The 23,492-nt window shown below is 36.5% G+C and overlaps 1 protein-coding gene across 1 annotated transcript in view; it reads left to right on the forward strand.

Moving 5' to 3' along the window:
• Positions 1-23,492, forward strand: part of LOC150079399 (uncharacterized) — a 285,562-nt gene that overhangs the window by 122,521 nt on the left and 139,549 nt on the right. The window contains exons 8-9 of the mRNA XM_090382711.1: positions 322-557; positions 9,567-9,609. Coding sequence (XP_090238837.1) covers positions 322-557; positions 9,567-9,609 — 279 coding nt within the window. The remainder of the gene's footprint in view (positions 1-321; positions 558-9,566; positions 9,610-23,492) is intronic.

The raw sequence follows: 23,492 nt of genomic DNA on the forward strand, positions 1-23,492 counted from the left end.
ATTCTTTATCTTTTATTACTTAGGGATTTACAGTGTATAAAATATTTTTTGCCACAAAATTTGCCAAGATCGTACATTTTGAATAAATTATTCTAATTGACAGCATAAGAGACAGATTAGCAGTATTAAAACTAGTGTATTTTCTTGTACATCTTATATATTAATATATTTTTTTATTAAATTCAACTATTTTTTTTTTTGCCTAAAGTATGTAATCAATGTTATCAATTTCTATGGTTAATTTTTGAATATAATTATGGACTTTAATTGAAATCAGTAATTTTTTATTTATAGTTATATTTATGCATTTATATATTTCAGACAAAATGAAAGAAATTTAGAACTTGGTACTTCTGCATTTAGTACTCAAAAATTGGATGAAAAGCATACCCAGTTATTCATTCAACATTTAAAATCTGGTGGTTCTCATATTGATTCAAAACAATCTTCCAGAACAAATATACAATCGAGTGCAAAGTCAACTATATCTTATCGACTCAGTACAAGTTTATCAAATTCAGAAAGGTGTAGACAAGAAATATCAAATGCTGATAAAGGTAGGCAGGATTTTAGAATTATTATGGCTACTGAACCACCTGTATATAATCTCCTGAATTACAAACACCCATGCATCCCTGCAAAGTAGTTTTGTAAATCAAATAGTGCAAGGAAACCATTGGTTAATTCCTGCTTTATTTAATGCATAGTTTCCTCTATACAGCTGTACTGTACTGTAGAGGAAATAAAGTAAGCATTAAATAAAGAAGACATCAACCAATGATTTCCTTGCACTCTTTGATTTACATATCTACTTCTCAGGAATGCCTCTTTATAACAGTAGAGCTATATGCAGAAAATAAAGTTATATCATAGTGAAAACAAAGTGCACTATACTATTATGTTGCACCATTGTAGATATGGCAGTACAGTGCTGATAAGATTTTATTCTGAAATCTTACAATGGTTTAGATGCAAGGTTGCAGAATTTCACACTATTGTATTCATTTATTTAAAATTTATTCTCTGAAATTTCCTATTTGTAATAATGATGTATTGTACTATGTAATAATACAGTAAACTCTCAATATTCATGGCTTTAATATATTCATAGTTTTCATTATTATTCATAGGTTGGGTCTTTTGTACAGTATGCTTATTTAACATTCACAGGTAGTTTCTCTTCAGGCCTCTTATATTTCCAGTATATCTATATGTAACTACCATCAGGGGTAAAGGAAAGGGTTTTTGCTTTAGTAAAAGTGACTGTGGTGGTCTCAGACAGTTGTAAATTTTATACTGTGGATCCAAATGATGATGTTACCAACAACAAATTATAAATGGGAAGCATTCAAGAAATTAATCTTGGAAGATAGTAGGCTTTTCATACCAACTAAGAAATACTGTTAAAGGTTTAGACCTAAATAGATGTCAGATGAACTAATACGACTCGTCCCAGAGAAGAAAAATACATGGAATGCATATAAATTATCAGACAACACAGAAGCCTATGGTAGATATAAGCTGGTCTGTAATCAAGTTAAGGCAGATTACGAGAAATCTTGAGCAAAGGACGTAATGAAAAACAGCAAAAGCTTTTTTTACTTATGTAAACTCTGGAAGGAAAGGAATGAATTTGATTGCTCCACTTGATATCGATGGTTCGACTGTTGATGATCCTGCTGAGGTAGCTGACAAACTGAATGAGTATTTTGCATCTATATTAACACAGAGGAGTTATTAAGGAGTTTATCAAATTGTAACAGTGTGCTTAATGATTTTGTAATAACTGAGAGCACAGTGGAGAAGAAATTGTTGAAGTTAAACATAAGAAAAGCACCTGAGGTGGATGGGATCCATCCAGTTATATTAAAGGAGATAGCAAAGGAAGTCGGCTTAGCAAACCCTTAACCATAATTATGTGAATATCTTTGGATTCAGGGGAGTTTTCTCCACAGACTTGAGCTATGCAAATGTATCTCCAATTCACAAAGGGGGATCAAATGGTGCACGGTGATTACAGACCTGTTAATTTAACTTCTGTTCCTGGGAAAATAATGGGGTCATTGGTTAAAGAATCATTGCAGGATCATCTAAACAAGACTGCAGTTGCAGTTCAGACACAGCATGGGTTTGTTAAGGGGGAATCTTGTCTGGCCTATTTGATTGGTTACTGCGATGTGGTCACAAAGCAATTGGATGCAAAGAATAATTTTGATATCATATACTTGAATTTCAGGAAAGCTTTTTATACTGTTGCACATGGGAAAACTACCATACAAATTAGAGCAGTGTGGCATTAAGGGCAAGCTGCTACAATGGATAAAAGGATGGTTGAGTCGGAAAAAAAAACAGAGTGGTAATCAGCGGACACTGCTCTTTGTGGACTAATGGTATTAGTGGAGTGCCCCAGTGTTTGGCACTGGGCCCATTGTTGTTTTGTATATTTATCAATGATATTGATGAAGGTATATCAGGCTTAATGTTGAAGTTTGCAGATGATACAAAGTTTGGCAGGGTTGTTAATGACAGTAATCGCAGTATGCTACTGAAACAGAATCTAGAAAGGTTGGGCAGATGGGCTGATAAGCACCAAATGAAGTTTAACATTGACAAATGCAAAGTGCTGCATTTGGGTAGCAGAAAGTCCAGATTAATGTACGAACTGTGTGATACTACACTCAGGATAGTGGAGAATGAAAAAAACCTGGGGGTAATTGTTCAGTCAGATATTAAGTTTTCTGACAGTGCAGTCAGATTGCCAGAGCAGCTCATGGTATACAGGAATTTTGCTAGCAGGGATAAGGAGGTGTTATCGCTTTATGTAAGGCAATTGTCAGGTTACATAGAGTACTGCATACAGGTCTGGAGGCCACATTTTAGGAAGAATGTAGAGTTGCTTGAGCGTGTACAGAAAAGGGCAACAAAGATTGGTGATGGGAATGAAGGGGTTCTCTTACCAAGAAAGGCTTAAGTTCTGCAAATTGCAGCATCTGGAGACTAGGCACCTGCAAGGTGATCTGATTGAGGTGAATAAGGCTTTGAGTGGCATTGAGCAAGCTCAGTGCTGATGGGATTCTTCCTCTTGCTTAGATTACGCACTTGAGGGGGCATAAATTCAAATTGAGAAAAGACAGTTGCAGAATAGATCTGCAGAAATTTGCTTTTAGCCAGCAGGTGGTTGATTGATTAATCAAACTTCCATCTGTCATTGTGGAGGTTGATAGCTTAAATAAATTCAAGGAAGATCTGGACAAACACTTACAGTGATTGGATAGGTGAAATGATAAGGATTTATTTATTTTATTTTATTATTATAATTTTTTTTTGCTGATCTTGCATCATGTGCCTCTGCTAATGCTAATGTACTTGCCCCTATGTAGTTATGCTGCAGAGGTAGATGATAGGCTGATCCAACCGGTGGATCTGAGACTCATTACATCTAAGTCATATTACAACTGTTACACATTCATTAGAATTCTCTACTAGAGTTTTGCATTTCTGAAATTTCTTCCAGTCATTTTATTTCCTTAAATTAGCATTATTGTTGTCAAACTCTGAGTTGATGAATAGAAACACATGGTCTTGTTAATTTTTTTAAAGTTTAATTTCCCCTTTTGTTGATGGCAGCAAGATTTTTTATATATATCTTATTTCTGATTTTAATAAAGGGCCCTTTTAAAGTTAGAATGTTATTAATGATGGTAGTGCTTCTGTCTAATTAAATGAAAACCCTGTTAAGCCTTTAATCACAAAGCAATATAAATCAGCAGGACCTTATTGCAATGTACCTCTGAAAGATATAAAAAACCTGAACCCCTTGAATGTCTATATCTTTTCTAGATATAAAATTAACATTATAAACTCTTCAATTTCATCAGCTCTTGCTCTGTTAGCTGGTTTTGCATTTTTTGTCATTTATTGATATAGAAACCACTGTAAATACAGTAGTATAAAAAGGTAATGTATGCACTACATTACATTCCAGGAAAGTTTGATTTTTTTCCCCCCTTGAATAAATTTTTTACATTTTCTCCGATTAACAAAAATGAAAAGTAAATATTTTACTTTTATCTATTAATTACTAATTAATTAGAATAATATATAAAAGTTATATGTTTTGCTGAAGTAATACCAGCAAAATACACTTTAAACTGGATTTGAACATCTTTCATATAAAGGGAGGGTCTGAGCTTAAATCATGTGAAATTCATTCAGTAGCATTTGGAGTCCAGTACCTCACTGTGACCTCTGGAAAATTATTGTAGTCTAACCAAAAGCATTCTTTATCATCTTACTATTCTAATGCATAATTATGCTTCCTGATTATCATTATATGTATAATTAAATCAAAATACAAGAGACATTTCAACATTTAATGGGTTTTATTAGCAAAACTGTTAGATGTATTGCTAGTATTACTGGCCATTGTAAATAAATTATGGGGAAAGCACATACGAATTCAGTCCTCAACTACAGCTGGTAAAAAGTATCACTTTCAAGTGACTGACTGCTCCGCGAACTGTGTCAACAGAGGCATTACAGGTCATCGCAGGAACTATTCCTTTGGATTTGTATATTGTGTATCGGGGAATGCTGTACGCACTGAGGAAGGGAATTCCAACTGAATATTTGGACATTTCCATTGACCTTACTAATAACATCAAAGAAGAAAAACTTAAAGCCTGGAATTCATTAGTGGAAGTTTGGAGGAATCGGTGGAGCTCTTCTGAGGTTGGAAAGGTAACAAGGAAGTTAATCCCATCAGCAGACTTTGTATTGACAAAAACAGTGTCGTCATGGTTTCATCCTTCGATGTATACCAATTATATATTAACAGGACATGGGTCCATTCGTGAAAAGCTACATTCTCGAGGACTGGAGCCTGACCCGTGGTGCTCCTGCGGCGATGTGGAATCTTGGTCACACATCTTATTTCTCTGTCCTTTATACAGAACTGTGCGGAATCAACTTTTTAAAGAACTTACAAACATAACATCACTGAGGATAATGTGCAGCGACGCTTCCAGTTTTCAGGCCTTGCAGAGGTTCGCATCCGCAGTGTTTACCAGAAGGACAATCTTAAGAAACTTGTCAGAGGTCGAGTTGGCTGCATATTTGAACTATGCATAATGCATCTGGGTTGGGAGCTCCAGATCAGGAAGCTATACGTCTGATCTGGGGTTCCTCAACATGTACCACTACGGTGGTTTTTTTTTTTTTTTTTCTTGGTTCTTGGGTTTGGGCGGCCTAAGACCAGGAACGCTGGCACCCAACAGTATTGCACTTTTTCTGTTGGGTGCGGGATTGTGCTTTGGCACTAAAGATTACAATAGTAGAGCAGGTCCGGCTCCACGTGCCGGGGACGGGCATCAGTTAGCAGCTGTAGATGACAGCTGCTTCTTGATGGCAAAGTGACCTGACATTAACAACACACTAGACACACAAACACTTCTATAATACAACTTTAGCCTTTCCTATACTAAAATTAGTTATTAATTTTAGATCACTATTCAAAATTATATCCATCTCAAAATTTTCTTCTTTTGAATATTCTATTTCTTAGCTATAATTCAGGCCCACTTTACAGTTTCTCTGTTATTAAAATGTTTTAGGTGGAGATGGGCATATGCCTAGGTACCACCCCGACACAGTACACACACACACACACACACACACACACACACACACACACACACACACACACACACACACACACGTTCAGACAGTGTCATTCAAAGTACTGTTCTGAGTGGGTAAGTGTGTGTGAGAATGGTGAGTGCATGGGAATGTTCAATTAATGTAGATTGTTTAAATTGTACTTTGAATATTTACAGTAAATAAATAAAATTGCAGTGACTAGGTGAATGCTTGTGGTTAGTATTATATATATCTATATAATAATAATAAAAAAAAAGTGATTGTCTTGGTAGCTGTCCATATATAGGTAGCACCTATGTCCTGTCTAGTTGAATGGTGATGGATGTATTCATATATTCCATGATGACCCACAGCAGGACCCGAAATCCCAGACACCTGCATGTACCAATACAAGAATCACTTTCACCTCTGCACGTGGCTCTAGTTAAACTATTAGTTTGTGTTATTGTGTTAGTCTTCCTGAAATCAGGAAAACCCCTCCTTACCAAATAATTACAGACCAATCTCTTGTGCTTAGGCAAGAAACTGGAAAAGATGGTACATTGTTGATCTTAGAAACACGCAACATCAGTGCAGCTTTTGAAAGAACCAGTCCATCTTAGATGTACATATCAAACACAAAGCAAACATCCACGACTCATTTCTCAAAAGAGACCATTTGGTAACGACATTGCTAAATATTGAAAAATCCTTTGACACCACATGGAGGTATGGCATTCTCAGAAACCTACATAATTTCAGCCTTAGAGATTACTAGCTTCAAATGATACAGGACTACCTTAACCTCAGGACTTTTTAGGTTTTACAAGACTTTATCCTCTGTATGTGCTCAAGAAGAGGGTGTATCACAAGGGACCATTCTCAGTGCAACATTATTTTCAGTCAGAGTAAACAGCATGACCCAAGATGTCACTAGCACTGTTGAATCACATATGTATGCAGATGATATCACCATTTCCTATCAGTTTCAAAATGATTACTATGGAAAGACAACATCATTTGGCAATAAATATTAGAATGGTGGACTCTGCAAAATGGATCCCAAATATCTGAACATAAATCTACTGCCATCTTCTTCTGCAAACAACATTCACTACACTCCAAACATAAGAGTAAAAAAAATTTTTGGAAATCTTAAAGTCTCGAAACTTCGTTAGACATATTGGGCAGACAACTTGTGTAGTTGAGACCCGCTAATTAGGGGGTCTCAACTACACAAGTTGTCTGCCCAATACACTGAACCTGAAGAAACTGGGATCAGATTGGAATAATCTGATTCCAGTTTCTAATACCATCAGCTTATTAATGGATAATAAACTAAACTTTCAGGTGTGTGTAACATGTCTCTGAACTAACTTCATACAGAAATTAAATTCTTCAGTCAGTATTGGCTACCTCATGAGGCACAGAGACTCAGTTTTACATCTCTATAAGGCATTAATCAGGTTGTGGTTTGATTAAGGCTCTCTAGTACATGCTTCAGCCAGGAAAAGTGTTTTGCAACGGCGTAGTACCATTCAGGACATCTCTCTTCAAATAGTTCTTGGAGCTTTTAGAACTTCTCCAATGCACAGTTTGTATATTGAAGCTAATGAACCCCATTACATCTCTCAGAAGGCAAACTCTTCTATGTCTATATACTTCAAAAATACAAAGCTTTTTTATACAACTGCAAAAACTTGAATTTAGATTGCAGTGACATCCAGCAGGATACTTGCCAGAATTGCCACGGAGGACTCTTACTCTTCACTGCAACTCCTTTGCACAATGCAGTAAGAATAGTCTGCCAGCCCATAGTTTCCAATGATTGCATGAAGATCATACTTCAGAAAATGCACATAAATTTCCAATATACACAGATGGTACAAACTCTGACAACTGTGTAGGTGCAGCGTCCACTTTTCCTTCCTTCCTTCAAAAACAGTATTTCACTACCTGTGGAATGTAACATACTGATGGCTGAGCTGTGTGCAATCCAGCTAGTATTGATAAAAAAAAATTGTAATCTTTCCTTATTGTCTGTTATAATTTATACAGATTCCCTCGGCGCATTATTAGCTGTTTAAAATAATCTGCCCTCTCATCCGGAACTGAAATTTATCAGAAGTCACCTTCAATGCTGTCAAGAACACAAAGTAAAGAAATAACACTCTGGGTACTCTTACAATTGGAAGATACACTCTCATACTTGGGCACTCTGGTATTCAAGGAAATGAGAAAAAAAAAAAAAACAGCCATTTAGCTCAGTCTTCTCTGCTTCCCTACATGGATTTTAAGAACATAATCCATAAATCCTACAATTTTTTAACAACAGAACAGGCTTTTAACAAACTCTGTCATCTTAAAACTGAACCGCTAAAATGGATTTCTAGCTCGTGCTGAAACAGATGAGAGGAAGTTGTATTAGCATGTTTGCACTTGGCCACATGTACCTTACCCATCTCCATTTACTTATTAAAGTCCTCCTCAATGCAATTCATGTAAAACCAGCTCGCTGTCAAACATATCTAAATTTGCTGTCCCTGTTACTTAGATATAAGGTTTAGCACTTTCAGACTCTTCAAACCTACAGTACTCTCCAACACTGCAACATCTAGGATATATAACAAATTTTGCAGAATTTTTTTTTCCTTACACACAGATAAAACTTTATTCCTGCATTTAATTTACATTGATGTGCTGCTGATAATCTGATTTTCGAGTGAATTGCAGAGAAATGCCTTTTAGGCCATAGCTGCCCCTTGTTGCTGTTAGGCTCCAATCACAACATCTTAATTCAGTGCCAAGATAAAACTGAACAGTAACCTATGGTTCCCAGCTCTTATGAGGCATCCTGTATACTACTTATTGACATTATATTAATATTATTATTATGACATTATTATATTAATGTTTTGTCTGTTATGTTAATAATGCTATCAAAAATGTTTTAGAAAACTTTCTTTTGAGCAATCATCTGTTCTTGATTAGTCAGTGCCATTGTTGTCATTTCTTTAAACACAGTTAAAACTAAGAATTCTTGAATTTTGAAATTGATTAATAAATGCAGAAGTGCATGAGAAATTACACATGCATCAAACCTGTTAGAAAGTAGCAAAACAACTGTGAATCTGTATATTCTGAAATCTTGAAGAGATTAATGCACAAAATTTAGCCTTGCTATTATTTTGCACCACAGAAAACAGCTCACAAATATAAAAATCTTTTTTGCCAAGTCCTAAGTTGGACTAAGTCTTTTTGGTACAACTTTTGTCAAGCATTGCAGTCTGTATTTTGAGATATTATTTAAAGCACTGAGCAGTTCGTGTTGTAGGAGGTGAGAAGAAACTTTCATATGTGCATTCAACTTGATATAATAGTGATATTTATTATCTACACTAAATACAACCCACTAAACAATTGTGTGATATTTTAAAATGAGCTGATGAATTTTAATCAAGTTTTTGAAAGTTTTAAAAAAGTGAAGTGGCAATAACAGTTTAATATTTAAAGATAAATTATTGTTGATCCAAGGACAAACAGTCAACAATATTTATTATTGTTGGTTATTATTCAACTTTATTTAAATATATTTAAATAAATCAGTACCTTGATTAGTTAAAAGAAAGACAAGCTTCCCAAAACATTTTAGATAGCATAATAAATCAAGGTATAGTGAACTTTTAGTTGCCCTACAATCAACAATTTGAGTTAATTTTCTTTTGTCACAACCACACAGGATTTGATACATTTTCAAGTGTGTTGTCTTATAATATTTCCCTTCTTGTCAATAAGTTGATATTTGTTTATTTAATATTTTCATTGCTACATTCTATACATATTTCATTATGGTCTCTTAATCCATATCTGTAATATTTGTTATTGAATATATTTCAAGTATATAATGAAAGCTCAATATTTATGAATAGATCATGAAAATGCCATGGTTAATAGAACAGAATCTTACAGTGGGTAAGTACATTATTTGGTTGTATTTGTAATATTTAAGCCTACCATTCTGTTAACATTGTTCTGATAATATGAACTTATACACATAAATGATTTTATAATTGTTTATAAATATGTTTATGATTGTCATTATTAATATAACATAAGCACTTCAGATTAAAAAAAAAAAATTACTCACCTATGTAATTTTTCAATTAATAGTGTGTAATCCTCCTTTATCACGAATCATACATGAATTCTCATTGTTAGGGGTTCAACTAGGCTCCTTAAATAAACAAATAGTTTATATTAATATTAAACCCTTCTACAATTTGAACCCATAATTCATTCAGATTTCATGGGTGCTGTTATGTTTTCATTTTCTGTTCAAGATAATCCTGTACCCTCTATATGAAAACATAACAGCATGGGTGCTGTTATGTTTTCATTTTCTGTTCAAGATAATCCTGTACCCTCTATATGATTTAGATCTGGAGGCAAGGCTGGCCAATTTAAATGCCTTACTATTCTCTTGTTACTTGAGCCATTTAAAACAGTGGAGATCCTGTGAAATAGACAGCTGTCTTTCTAGAATACAAGAGTGTCAAAATCGTTAATGTCCCTCAGATATCCAGCAAAGGGCACACAACTTGATCGCCCAGAATATTTATATAGCCAGCCTAATTCATCCTGGTTGGTATTTCAAGTTATGGACCCAGCTTACAGTATGAGGGTGCTCAGTACAGAATGACATGACTTTTTTTTTCAAAACATACCTTTATTAATCATCCATATTTTGATAGTCCATTTCAAAGTAGTCCTCATTTGATGAAATGAGTTTACTCCAATGTTTCTGCCATTTTTCAAAATCATGATGAAACCATTTTTTGACATGCGTTTGAGAATTGCCTCCACTGTCTTTACAACTTCTTCTGACAGCTGGCAAGTTTTCTTTTTAGCTCCTTTTTTAACTTTGGAAATAAAATAAAAAATCACAGGGTGCAAGGTCAAGGCTGTAGAGCAGATGGGGAACACATTTGACATTAATTCTGGCTAAGTATTCAATGACAGTATGAACAATGTGAATTGTCATGATGCAGCATCCACCCACCTGTTAGGAATTCATTTGTGTGATCTGTAAAGTGTGCAGTAGTGTTCTGTAGTGAGGTCCCCTAAGTGACCCAACATGCTGTTGGGTCACTTAGGGGACCTCAGATATCCTCAGATATCCATTGTCAACATGCAACAAGTAAACCATTCATTGAATGTAAAAAAAGGATGACCATAACCTTTCCTGCAGAAGCCACAACTTTTACTTTTTTTGGTGTTGACAATGACATAAACTTCCCAACAGAGCTTTGTTGCTTACTCTCTGAGTCGAAATGATGACGCCATGTCTCTTCCACTGTTCTCACCTTGTGCAAAATCTCACCACCTTTGGTAGCCATCTGTTGCAGGATGACAAAACAAAACAAACCTCAATGCAAACTTGCTGTAGGTCAGGTGTAAGTAGTCTTGAACCCAGTGTGCACAAACATGTGTCTTATGCAAACAGTCATAGAGAATACTGTGTGTGCTACCTACTGATATTCTCAACATCTCTGCCAGTTGTCTTACTGTTATATGACAATCTTCTCTCGTGATTACAGAAGCAATGTTTATGGTTTCTATGGTGACAACAATGGTTAAAGCTCCAGGACTGCCAATTTTTATGATTGAATCACATTCATCTTTAAACACTCCGAACCACCATAAACTCTCTTTTAACATTTCATACACTTCAGCTGATGATTTCTTGAGACAGAAACAAAATTTGAGAGCAGCATCTGTTCCTCACATGTCATGTCCATTGTTAGGTAGGCAATCTGAACAGGCATGAACTTGATTAACTGTCAAGGACCCACTGTATACAGGAGTCAACTGCACAGTTGCTATTGATGCAGCTTGGTTTGGTTTAAATTCTGCAGCTCAGCTATAAATAGCAAGCAGTATACAATTGTTCGTGAAAAATTACGATCAGGTTTTATTGAACAGCCCTTGTAGTTTTGCTCTGATTATCAGTAAGGAATCACCAAATATAAAGATTCTTTAAATAAGAAAAGAGTAGGTATCCAGTGGGCATCAGTTTGCAGTAAAATTTTTCCGACTGATTTTCAAAATTTATTCTGTTTGTTTTTTTTTTTTTTTTTACAGTTTTGGTAAAATATTGACTATGGGTACACTAGAATAATTGTAATTTTTTTTATCTGTGCAATAATCGTCATTTTTTTAAAGGACGATATAATTATACTTTTAAAAAATGATTAAATTACATTTTTAGTAATTTTTTTATTTTAAAAAATAACAGAACAAAAATAAACAGTTTGTTGTCTTCAACAGTCTGTACAGTAAGTTTTGTATCCACCCACACACATAACATTCATTCTTATATTTAACAATATCAGTAATGAGTAAAATGACTAAAAATGCAATTTTTAGTTATTTTATTACCCAAATCTGTCCCACTGTTTAACTAGTGTACCTGTGGTACACTAGTTAAACTGTAAAAACTAAGGAGTGATTTCCCCATGAGTTTAATATTAAATTCCTGTTAGAATTCAGAATTTCAACTACAGCTAGGCCTCGCATAACGCGAGTTCGATTAATGCGATATTCAGTTAACGCTATTTGAAAAATGATACCACTTTTCACTTTACATTGTTGTTGTTGTTGTTATTTGGTTTTTAGGAGCATTAGCAACTAAGGCCATATTGCTCCGGGGATATGCGGTGGTCATTCCCTGACCTTTCCGCATCCTCCGTATTTGGTGGTCACGGGCTCGAACCCCGGTCTAATCAAGAAGCGCGTGCTACGCATTGCTGCTCCTGCCCACCTGGCTACGGAGGCGCTTCACTTTACATAATGCAAATTTCCAGTTAACGCAATCTTTTTTTTTTTATGCGATAGTTGAAAAAGATTTGAATCGCGCGTTAAGCTTACCGCGAGTCGTACGGTCAATAAACAAACGTTTGCCTGCTGCCCACCTCGGTGTGTTCCATCAACCATCAGAAGAAGACGTGTTTGTCTCCTGCTAATAAAGTCAATGCAGACTTGCATTTAAAAATTCAAATTTTTAAATGAGCCAGATGAAAATGTTACCGCAAAGGAGATAACGGTAAAAGAATTGGATGAAATCTTTCATATTGCATAGAACCTCAAACAAAAGGTTTGATGTTCTCTGCGATATTTATTTCGTCAGGGCCCAGAGAAGATTGTGGTTGGCTGTCGGAAATTGATTGATGAAAAGAGAAAGTCAACACTGTTCAAATATTTCTGCAACAGTAATTTCTTCATTGTGTATTTTATGTCAGAGGTTCCTAAAGTTTCTCGGTTCACGGCGCCTTTAATGTCTCAGTAATTTTTTCAAGGTGCACCCAGACCAAAAGAAATACTTAACAGTTTCATTTAGTAGTTAGGTCTAAACAACTTAATAAGAAATGCTGAAACTGTGAACTACCTCGAGCTATTAGTTTGCGCGGTGTCTGACAGATGTCAAGTATCGCTGTGTTTCCCTCGAAAATTTAAAATATTCTGCGGCGCACAGTTTAAGAACTGCTGTTTTATGCAATAAACATTTAATTCCATAATTATTTTCATTATCTTTTACATTATATACAGTTAAAAAGTTATTTAAAAGGTATTTTTAAAATTCTTTATGGACATTCCAGAAGGTCAAGGACCAATTATAATTTTCCTATTGGTTATGATATTTGATTAATGCGTTTCCGTTTTGCGCGCTGCGCTCGCTAGACGAATTAATCGAAACCCGCCTGTACATCATTGCAGAAACTCAAAAGAAGTTACTCAAAACAATTATCCATTCTGCAAGAGTCCAGTGACTCTGAAACTGTAATACTTTACTGCCTTAAATTTCTTTACTTGTTTTCTAGAAGACATTTGTACATTCAAGAGGAAGGCAAGCAACCAAATGTTTGTTGTTGTCTTCAACATAGTCTGTGCATCCCCCCCCCACCTAACATTTATTCTTACATTTAACAATATCAGTAACAAATGAAAGAATCCACTTTGCCCACTACATGTCACTGCCTGTGTCAGATATGACATACTTTGGTTGCAGCACTCTGTTGTACTCAATAATGGAGTAATGACTGCTAACCAGACAAACATTGTCTTTAATCACAGTAGAAGGACCTTGTTGGAGGCAGAAATGACTGTTCTTTATAAAGGCATTCAGTAAACTTCAGTTCCTAAAACACTTCCATTTTAGAAATTCTAGCACATATGAGAATATTGCTAACCCGGCACTAGAGAGTTTTTATTAATACAATAAACCTCCGCTATTTGCTGCGGTTACGTTCCTTAGAAATGATGCAAATACCGAAAACATGAATATTGAGTTATGGCTCCCATAGTAATAAAAGGATTCCATTACAAAGTATGAAATTTATAAGAAAAACTAGTCTAAAATGTTGTCTATGTATGTATTACAGTATATGTACCTACATAATATTATAGTGAAATACAAGCATAAGGTATCGAAATGAAAATAAGAAACAATTTAATATTAAATGTAACATTTATTAGAAATTTCAAACAAATCTTTCAAAAACATAATCAAGAATATGGGTTGCTGGGTGAAAAATAACTTTTAATTGAAGTTTGTTTCTTAATTTTTTTTTTATTGAGCTCCTTTTGAATTTCCCTGTACGGCAAGAGTAATTGTTCTAGGTCTCATATCGATTTTTAAACCTTTCAAACCAGCCTTTGCTAGCTTAAAAACTTATCCTGCCAGTGCTATCACCAGTTTCATTAAAGTGTTGATAAAGGTGTTTTGCCTTTTCACAAATGATGAGTGAACTTACCAAATTTTATTTTAAGTTTGGTCTTCTATCCACAGATTTAAAGCCTTTTCCATTTTATCTAATTTAACATCACGAGTTACAGAGTAAATTTTTGAAGCAATTGGCACATTTTCACAGACACTACGGTGAATTTTTTCTTCTGATTTCTTGATTGATCGTACCGTTGACTCATTCATTTTATAATGTTTTGCCACTGACGTGACACTTTCACCATTAGAAATTTTATCCAATAACTCAGCTTTACTCACTAATGTCATCACCATTAGCATTAGTAGAGGCATATGATGCAAGAAAGCAAGCTTATTCAGCATCAGCCAAAAAAAAACAACCACTACTCCCATTTCACCCCTCCATTCGTTCGAAATACCTGTCCAGCTGAGCCTTAAATTTATTTAGGCTATCAACTTCAACAACAAGCGATGGGAGTCTATTCCACAAACCAACTACCCGCTGGCTAAAGGCAAATTTCCGCACATCTATCCGACATCCGTCCTTCCTCAATTTGAATTTATGCCCTCTCAGGTGATTATTCTGAGCAAGAGGAAGAATCCCATCGGCATTTAGCATGCTCAAGCCATTCAAAGCCTTATACACCTCTATCAGATCACCTCGCCGATGCCTAGTCTCCAGGCTCTGTAATTTGCAAAACTTAAGCCTTTCTTCGTAAGAGCAACCCTTTGTTCCATTCACTAATCTTGTTGCCCTTCTCTGTACTCGTTCCAGCAGCTCTACATCCTTCTTGAAATGAGGCCTCCAGACCTGTATACAGTACTCAAGGTGTGGCCTGACCAATGCCTTATACAAGGGAATAATCACATCCCTGTCCCTGCTAGAAAAATTCCTGTATATCATTGACAAGACACCATGAGCTACTCTTGCAGCTCATCTGCACTGCTCAGAGAACTTCATATCTGCCTGCACAATTACCCCCAGGTCCTTTTCATTCTCTACCACTGTCAGCGTAGTACCACAGAGTTGATACGTTGATCTGGGGTTACTGTTTCCCATATGTAGTACTTTACATTTGTCAATGTTAAACTTCATTTGCCACCTCTCAGCCCATCTGCTCAACCTTTCCAGATCCTGTTGCAGCAGCATAGTATCAGTAGTGTCCTTAACAACCATGCCAACCTTGGTATCGTCTGCAAACTTGGACATTAAGCCTGATACACCATCATCAATATCATTTATAAATACAGAAAACAACAATGGACCCAACACTGAGGAACTTCACTAATAACATTAGTCCACGTTGGGCAGTGTCCATTGATTACCACTCTCTGTCTTCTGCCACTCAACCATCCCTTTATCCATAGCAGCAATTTGCTCCAATGCCACACTTCTCCAATTTGTGCAGCAGTCTTCCATGCGCAACAGGATCAAAACCTTTCTAAGATCCAAATATATAATATCAAAGTTATTCCCTGCATCCAGTTCTTTTGTGACTACATCATAGTATCCAATCAAATTGGTCAGACAAGACCTGCCCTTAACAAAACCATGCTGTGTCTGAGCTATAACTGAATTCTTGTCCAGATGATCCTGCAGTGCTTCTTTAACCAGTGCCTCCATTAATTTTCCTGGAACCGAAGTTAAACTAATAGGTCTATAATTACTTGTGTCAGCCTTTGATCCTCCTTTGTGAATTGGGGTTACATTTGCACATCTCCAGTCCATGGGTACCTCCCCTGAGTCCAAAGAAGCTCTCATAATTATGGCTAGGGGTTTGCTTACTTCCTTTGCTGCCTCCTTTAATATAACTGGATAGATCCCATCCATCCCGGGTGCCTTTTTTATGTTTATCCTCAACAATTTCTCCTCCACTTTCCTCTCAGTTATTAGAAAATAATCTAGCTCACTGCCAATGTTTACTTCACCTACGACATTCCCCTTCCTGAATAACTCCTCATGTGTGAATGTAGATGCAAAATACTCGTTTAGATTGTTAGCCACCTGAGCTGGATCCTCAACTGTTGAACCATCAACATCCAGTGGACCAATCTGATTCATCCCTTTCCTTCTTGAGTTTAAATAGGTAAAGAACTCTTTTCTGTTTTTCTTTGCGTCCTTTGCCAAGGATTTCTCATAATCTGCCTTTGCCTGCCTAATCTCCTTTGTGACTTGGTTACAGACCAACTTATATCTATCATAGGCTTCCATGTCACCCATTAATTTGTATGTATCCCATGCATTTTTCTTCTCTGCCATATGTCTCATTAGTTCATCTGACAACCATTTAGGCCTGAACCTTGAACAGTATTTCTTGGTTGGTATGTAAAGCCTGGTAGCTTCCAAGATTAGTTCCTTGAATGCTTCCCATTTTGAATTTGCTGTTGGTAACATCATCAGTTGATCCCACTGTATAGAATTTAAATACTGTCTCAGACCATCATAGTCGCCTTTACAAAAGCAAAAACCCTTCCCTTTACCTCTGATGGTAGTTACCTCCTTGAGTAAATCCCACTTCAGCACACTGTGATCACTGCCACCCAGTGGTTCCTTTATCTGCAGATTCCTAATGTATGAAGAATCACTACTGATAATCAGATCAAGAGTATTACTCCCTCTAGTTGCCTCCCGAACATGCTGGTGTAGAAAACAATCATCCAATAAATCCACAAAAGCCCTGCTAGTGTGTGAGTGACCAACCCACAAATTCCAGTCAATATCTGGGAAATTAAAATCCCCCATTATAAGACACTCTGATTTACTGGCCCATTCTATTTCCCTGTACAGTATCTTATTATACTCATCAGAGTCATTAGGCCTATAGCACACTCCTATCAATTTTGATTTACCTATGCTTATGTCACACCAAACTGACTCGACACTGCCCTGTCCATCAATGTCGACTGGCTTCACTTCCTTGGATTTTGTGTTTTTTAACTAATAGCATAACCCCCTCCTCCCCTCCTGTCCTGTCTATCCTTTCTATACAAATTGTACTCCCCAAATTCCAGTTCTGCATTCCTTATATCTGTGTGACACCACGTCTCTGATATCCCAACAATATCTGCCTTTGATGTTTTGAGCAATACCTCAAATTCATCAAATTTATTTACTAAACTCCTAGCATTGGTGTACACGCAAGTATACATGCACCTGTTTCTATTCTTAGCTACCCTAACACAACCCATGTGTTTACTTGTATCACAATGACTTCCAGCAGTCTCTGAAATATCCTGCATCTTGTTTTTCAGGCTTCTGCTCATTCCAATAGAAGCAGTGCAAGAATCTCTTTCACCTCTGCCAGTGGCTACTGTTAATCCATTAGTCTTTGTCTCCCCCCAAGCTAGCAGTTTTCCGACCCACCTAACACTGCCTCGATAGCATCAGCAAATATTCTTGCACCCTTTCTATTTAAGTGTATCCCATCCCTGTAGAAGCAGTCTCTCCTGTTAACAAGTACATTCCAGGCTGAAAAAAATTCTACCCCTTGAGCCTTGCACAATCTTTCCAGGGCCGAATTGATCTTTTCACAGTTCCCTTGTTATTCGTAGCCATATTTTCATAGGGGTTAGAAAAGAACTTGTCCACTATAGAGTCACTTTCTTTTAACCATTAACACACTCGAAAAAGTCTGTTTACACTAACACACTGCAAAATGGTAGATTTTTCACTTTTGTAAGCATATAAATTAAAAGCGAACAACAAAACCTTCCATGACAAGTGCATAACACATATTGAACAAGGATTAGTGGGAAACATCCACACTCGCAATTGTGTCACCCCTCTCCCCCACCCACTGAGTTTTGACTGGGCAAGATGATGGTAGAAAATGTTCAGTGCTTTAAAATTCACATTTTTTTAGGTTTCATTTTATATTAAATCAGCAACAACGAATATGCAAAATCATGAATACAGATACTGTGAATAGTGGGGATTTACTGTAGATCTTCATATCTTGAACAAATTTAACAGGGATTTAACAAATAGTGCACAAAACTGTAATTAAACTATAATCTAAACAGTAATGAAAGAATAGCTCTGGCCAACCTGAAAGCATTGTAATTTACATATTATTAAAGTGGACAGGTGGCCATTATATTGGACAAAATATGTATTATAACCAGAGACCTTTAAAAGGCAGTGAAACATGTTTTCTGAAAGTAGGAATTTGAGACATTTCTGAAATGCCTGTGTAATAATAATTAAATAAGCTACATGGCATTGAAATTCAAAGGAATGATTTTAAAGAACTTACAAAAGTACACCAATGCTTGCCAAGACTATCTTCTCTTCTTGCAGCTAGCTTTCAAAGGGTATTGGATTTGTGAAATAAAATGCCACAAATTAATAAATAATAGAATACTACTGAAGAATAATAGTATTATATCATTTAAAATACTAGAACCAAGGTACGGATGTCTCCAAAAAAAAAAAAAAAACTAAGGGACATAGAATTTTGATTTTCTTTAAAACTGTCTTAGGGCTGGGTTGAGAAGTTGTGGTTCTATGCTGTGAACCACTATCAAGTGAAATATTTGCCCAGTAACTACTGAAGACAAAAGAAAGCACTGGTAGAATACTACCAGAGAGTGCAAATTAGTCAAAGAAAATGTGTAAAAAGGAAATAAAATATGTAATAGAAAATTGGGGACAGAAAGAAAAACCACACTAGATAAAATCAATGAAATGAAAGAAACCACTAAAAATTACTTGACAGTGACATTTCAAATGAGAAGACACTGTCTCCCCAACATTCTTGCAGTTCCAATATTGACATGTATTGCTGTACATAGTCATATGGCACCTCTGTAGCCAGGTGGGCAGGAGCAGCAGTGCGTAGCACACGCTTCTTGATTAGACCGGAGTTCGAGCCCGTGACCACCAAATACAGAGGATGCGGAAAGGTCAGGGAATGACCACCGCATATCCCCGGAGAAATATGGCCTTAGTTGCTAATGCTCCTAAAAACCAAACAACAACAACATAGTCATACAGCACAACATATGAGCATGTAGATTTTTTATTATTTTTAATGAAAACTCCAAACACGTAAGGTACTAAAACCTATAGTACTTCGTACTATAAATGGATTAAAGGTTGAGAAGACAGAAGATGCTTTTCGATATTAGATTTTTGAATTACTGTAGATTGTAATTTTCAGGAAATACATGTGAGGAATGTTCTTCCAGATAACAAAAGTAGAGAGGATAAATTAAGAAAATAAAAATTGGTTCTGTGACTTTGAAGTTGTACTGTAAATGCATGTTGACTGGTTGCAGCATGTGTTTGGACTTGTTTGGAAAAGAGTGGGGGAATTACAGATGGCAGTTCAGAACATTCCTATGGAAATATTTATGGACAAGGCATGCAGCAGAAATAGAACATCTATGAGACAGAGTTGAGGGAAGACTTTGTGAGGCCACTAATTAAATTGAGACAGGCCATTAACTAACTTGACTGTCCTTTTTTTGAATAGAGCCTAGGAGCTTGAGAGAGGTTTTGGGGCACCACCCTGATGTGGGAACAATATTCCAAGGTGGTGTGGATTTGGGATTAAATACAGTAACTGTTCAGAAGGAAATTAACACTGAAAGTGAAAAAGAAAACCCAGTTTGTTCATGCAGAGGAAGCAATAATTGTGATGTGCTTAGCCAAAAAAGATTAGAAGACAAGATATTTTATTCTATTATGTTACAAAAAGGTACCATTTCTTCAAAAAAAAATACATGTCAGTCTCCCATGATAATGGATTTTTATAAGTTGGGAAATTTATAAGAAAGAGGATCCCTTATAAATTTCTAGTTTTTTTTTTTTTTTTATGAAAACCCCAAACACGAGAGGTATTAGAACCTATAGTACTTAGTATGGTGCTTGGGTTGGAGGCGGAGAAGATGAAAGAAGATATTTGTTGACATTACACTTTAACTTCTGTAGATTGTAATTTTCAGGAAATACATATGAAGGAAGATTGTTCCAGAAAACGGCAGTTGAATGAATAAACGAGGAAGATGAAAAGTTGGTTCTGTGAGCTTGACGTTGGACAGTAAATGGATATTGGCTGGTGGCAGCATGTGTTCGGACTATTTTGAAAGAGAGAGCGGGAATTATAGAAGCCAATTCAGAAGAACAGTGCCCATGGAAGTATCTGTAGAAGAGGCATGCAGCAGAAACAGTACGTCTATGAGACAATGAGTGGAGAGACTCTGTTAGAGAGGAGTCATTAATTAACCTAACTGCCCTCTTCTGAATGGAATTTAGAAGCCTGAGAGATGTTTTGGGGGCACCGCCCCAGATATGGGAACAATATTCCATGGTAGGACGGATTTGTGATTTGTAGTGATTTGTGATTTGTGAACGAAAAAGAAAACCAAGTTTTTTAGATGCAGAGGAAGCAATATTTGTAATGTGCTTGTGCCAAGAGAGATTAGAAGTCAGGGTAATCCCCAAAAGACATATATCATTTTGCCTAGAAATCGGAGTGTCACCAAAGATAAGCATAGGAGCAGAAGAATCCTTTTTGCGAAATATAAGACAAGACTGAGTTTTAGAAAGATCAAAATCAACTAAGTTGCCTTTGCTCCAATGGAGAATTATCTGGAGATCAGCATTTAAGGAATTGGTAGTGGATATTCGAGAAGTCGAAACTGATTGAGCAGGACAAGGTTTCTCAAAATGGAAAGTGGAATGCAATGTGCTATCATCGGCAAAACTATGGATAGGATTTCCAGTCATTGGAAAAAGGTCATTAATATACAAAAGGAAAAGTGCGGAGAAAGAACTGAACTTTGGGGAACATCAGCATTAGTGGAGAAGTTAGAAGACAGAGAGCCATCTACTATCACCCACAGTGAGAGGTCAGAGAGAAAACTGGATACCCAATTACAAAGAACAGCTGGTAAACCATAGGATGCAAGCTTGTTTAGAAGACCTTTATGCCAAACATGATCAAAAGTCTTTGAGATGTCAAGAGCAACTGCTTGTATTTCACCAAACTTTTCCATTGAATTTGTCCATAAATGAGTAACATAAGCCAGAATATCACCTGTGGATTGACACTGACGGAATCCATACTGGTGATCATTGATCAGACAGAAGGTTCCTAGGTAGTTCGAGTTGGCAGTTAATTGATTTCTCCATTACTTTAGAAAGAGTAGAAGTAATTGCAATAGGACGATAATTGGATGGGTGGGATTTGTCACCCTTTTTAGGAACTGGCTGGATATGAGCAAATTTCCAAGCAGAAGGAAAAACACCTTTGGAATAAAAAAAGTGAAGAAAGGCGGGAGTAAGTTCAGGAGCACAGGTTTTGAGAACAAGTGGAGAAATACCATCAGGACCTAGTAGTATCTGTGAAGATTCGTCAAAATCCTTCTGACATCCTTTTGACGGAAGACCACAGGAGGCATTGAATGGAGCGTGTTGGGAATGGTGGGAGGTGTTTTACCAAGATCATTAATACATGAGTTGGAAGAATAATGGGATGCTAGCAGGTCAGTTTTATCCTTGGCTGAAGTGACAACAGAACTATCTGGTTTTGACAGAGGTGGGAGCAGAGATGGGCAAAAGTTGCAGCCAATAGCTTTGCAAGAGACCAGAATGCTCGGCTACCATTAGGGCAAGAAGCAAGTTTTCTACTCTTAGTCTGTTCAAAATCTAGTTTGGACTGATTAATAACTGCTTTAGAATTGTTGCGAGCTTTGGTGTAGGCAGAAAATGAAACTAAAGAATTGGAAACAAGCCAATTACAATATGCAATGTTCTTCTCTTGAACAGCCTTAGCACATTTATTGTAAAACCAAGGTTTAGATAAAGGACGAGATTTTAAAGTGAAGTGTGGAATAAAGAATTCCATTCCTACAAGAATAATTTCACTGACACGATCTGAGCAAATGTTGACATCCCAATTTTTGAAACAGTAATCTGACCAAGGAAATGAAGAAAAGAAATCTCGCAGGTCATCCCATTTTGCATTCTTGTAATGCCAAACAATACGAGGTTGGGACTAGCCATGAGAAAATGGCTCGATTGGAGAAGAGACAATCACCAAGTTGTGATCTGAGGTGCCTAAAGGACCACTCACCTCGACCATGTACTTAGAAGGGTTATTTGTGAGAAAAAGATCAAGCGTGTTGGCTGTATGGTTAGGATTGTCCGGTATCCTTGTAGATAAATGAACAATCTGTGCAAGGTCATTAGTAATTGCAAAAACCTCAGCATCTCGACCAGCTGGGTTGGTGTGGCTAGAAAATGGAAGCCAGCCGGAGTTGTGAACATTATAATCACCAAGGAAAATTACCTCACTGTTAGGAAAGTTGGACTGGAGAAAGTCAAGTTGCAAAGACAGGAAGTCAAAGAGCTCCAAGTGATTAGTGGAGTTTGGAGAACGGTAGAGACAACAGAATTTGACACAATGAGGTAGAGAGATTTTAAGCTAGAGATTATTGAAAAGAGGAGATTCCAAATAATCAAGTCTCTGACAGGGAATATCGGAACGGATATATGCACAAGTACCACCTTTGAGGCGAAAGAAATCATACAGCAAATAATTTGGGCAACTGAGATGAGCAGTAGTTGAATCAACTGATAACTGAGATTCTGTCAGAAAAAGTACATGGGGTTTGGCAGACTGCAAGTGTAAATTGACGTTGAGATTAGAATTGGGACCACATATATTTGTGAAATGCACTAGGAAGTGTTTGAGAGGTTTAGATCTTTTTGCAGATAAGCTTTCTCTATTAGTTTAACAATTCATATTGTATTCGATAGTAAGAAAAAGTGGGGGGGGGTGCTGTATGAAGTAATGAAAATTTTGGATATGGCGTACACATGGTAGAATATACCCAGATACTTGACATAATGTGGCCTCGACAATGCCCCCCCCCCACATACACACTACTCGGACTCCCTCCAGTCACTATCTGGCAGAGTAGAGATAGCAAGATTATACACTAGCTGATTCAGAGGCCTCCTAAAGAGTTACCAATAGGTTCGGTAAGGTGTACTAACTAGCGGCCAGCCTGCAAACATTGTTTTAGAGCTGTACCCTCGAAATGTAAGGAAGATTGGATCTCACCATGATGTTCATCATAATCTCAA

The sequence above is a fragment of the Mastigoproctus giganteus genome, chromosome 10 (genome assembly GCF_048544385.1).
Source record: "Mastigoproctus giganteus isolate SK-2022 chromosome 10, ASM4854438v1, whole genome shotgun sequence".
Lineage (NCBI taxonomy): Eukaryota > Metazoa > Arthropoda > Arachnida > Uropygi > Thelyphonidae > Mastigoproctus > Mastigoproctus giganteus.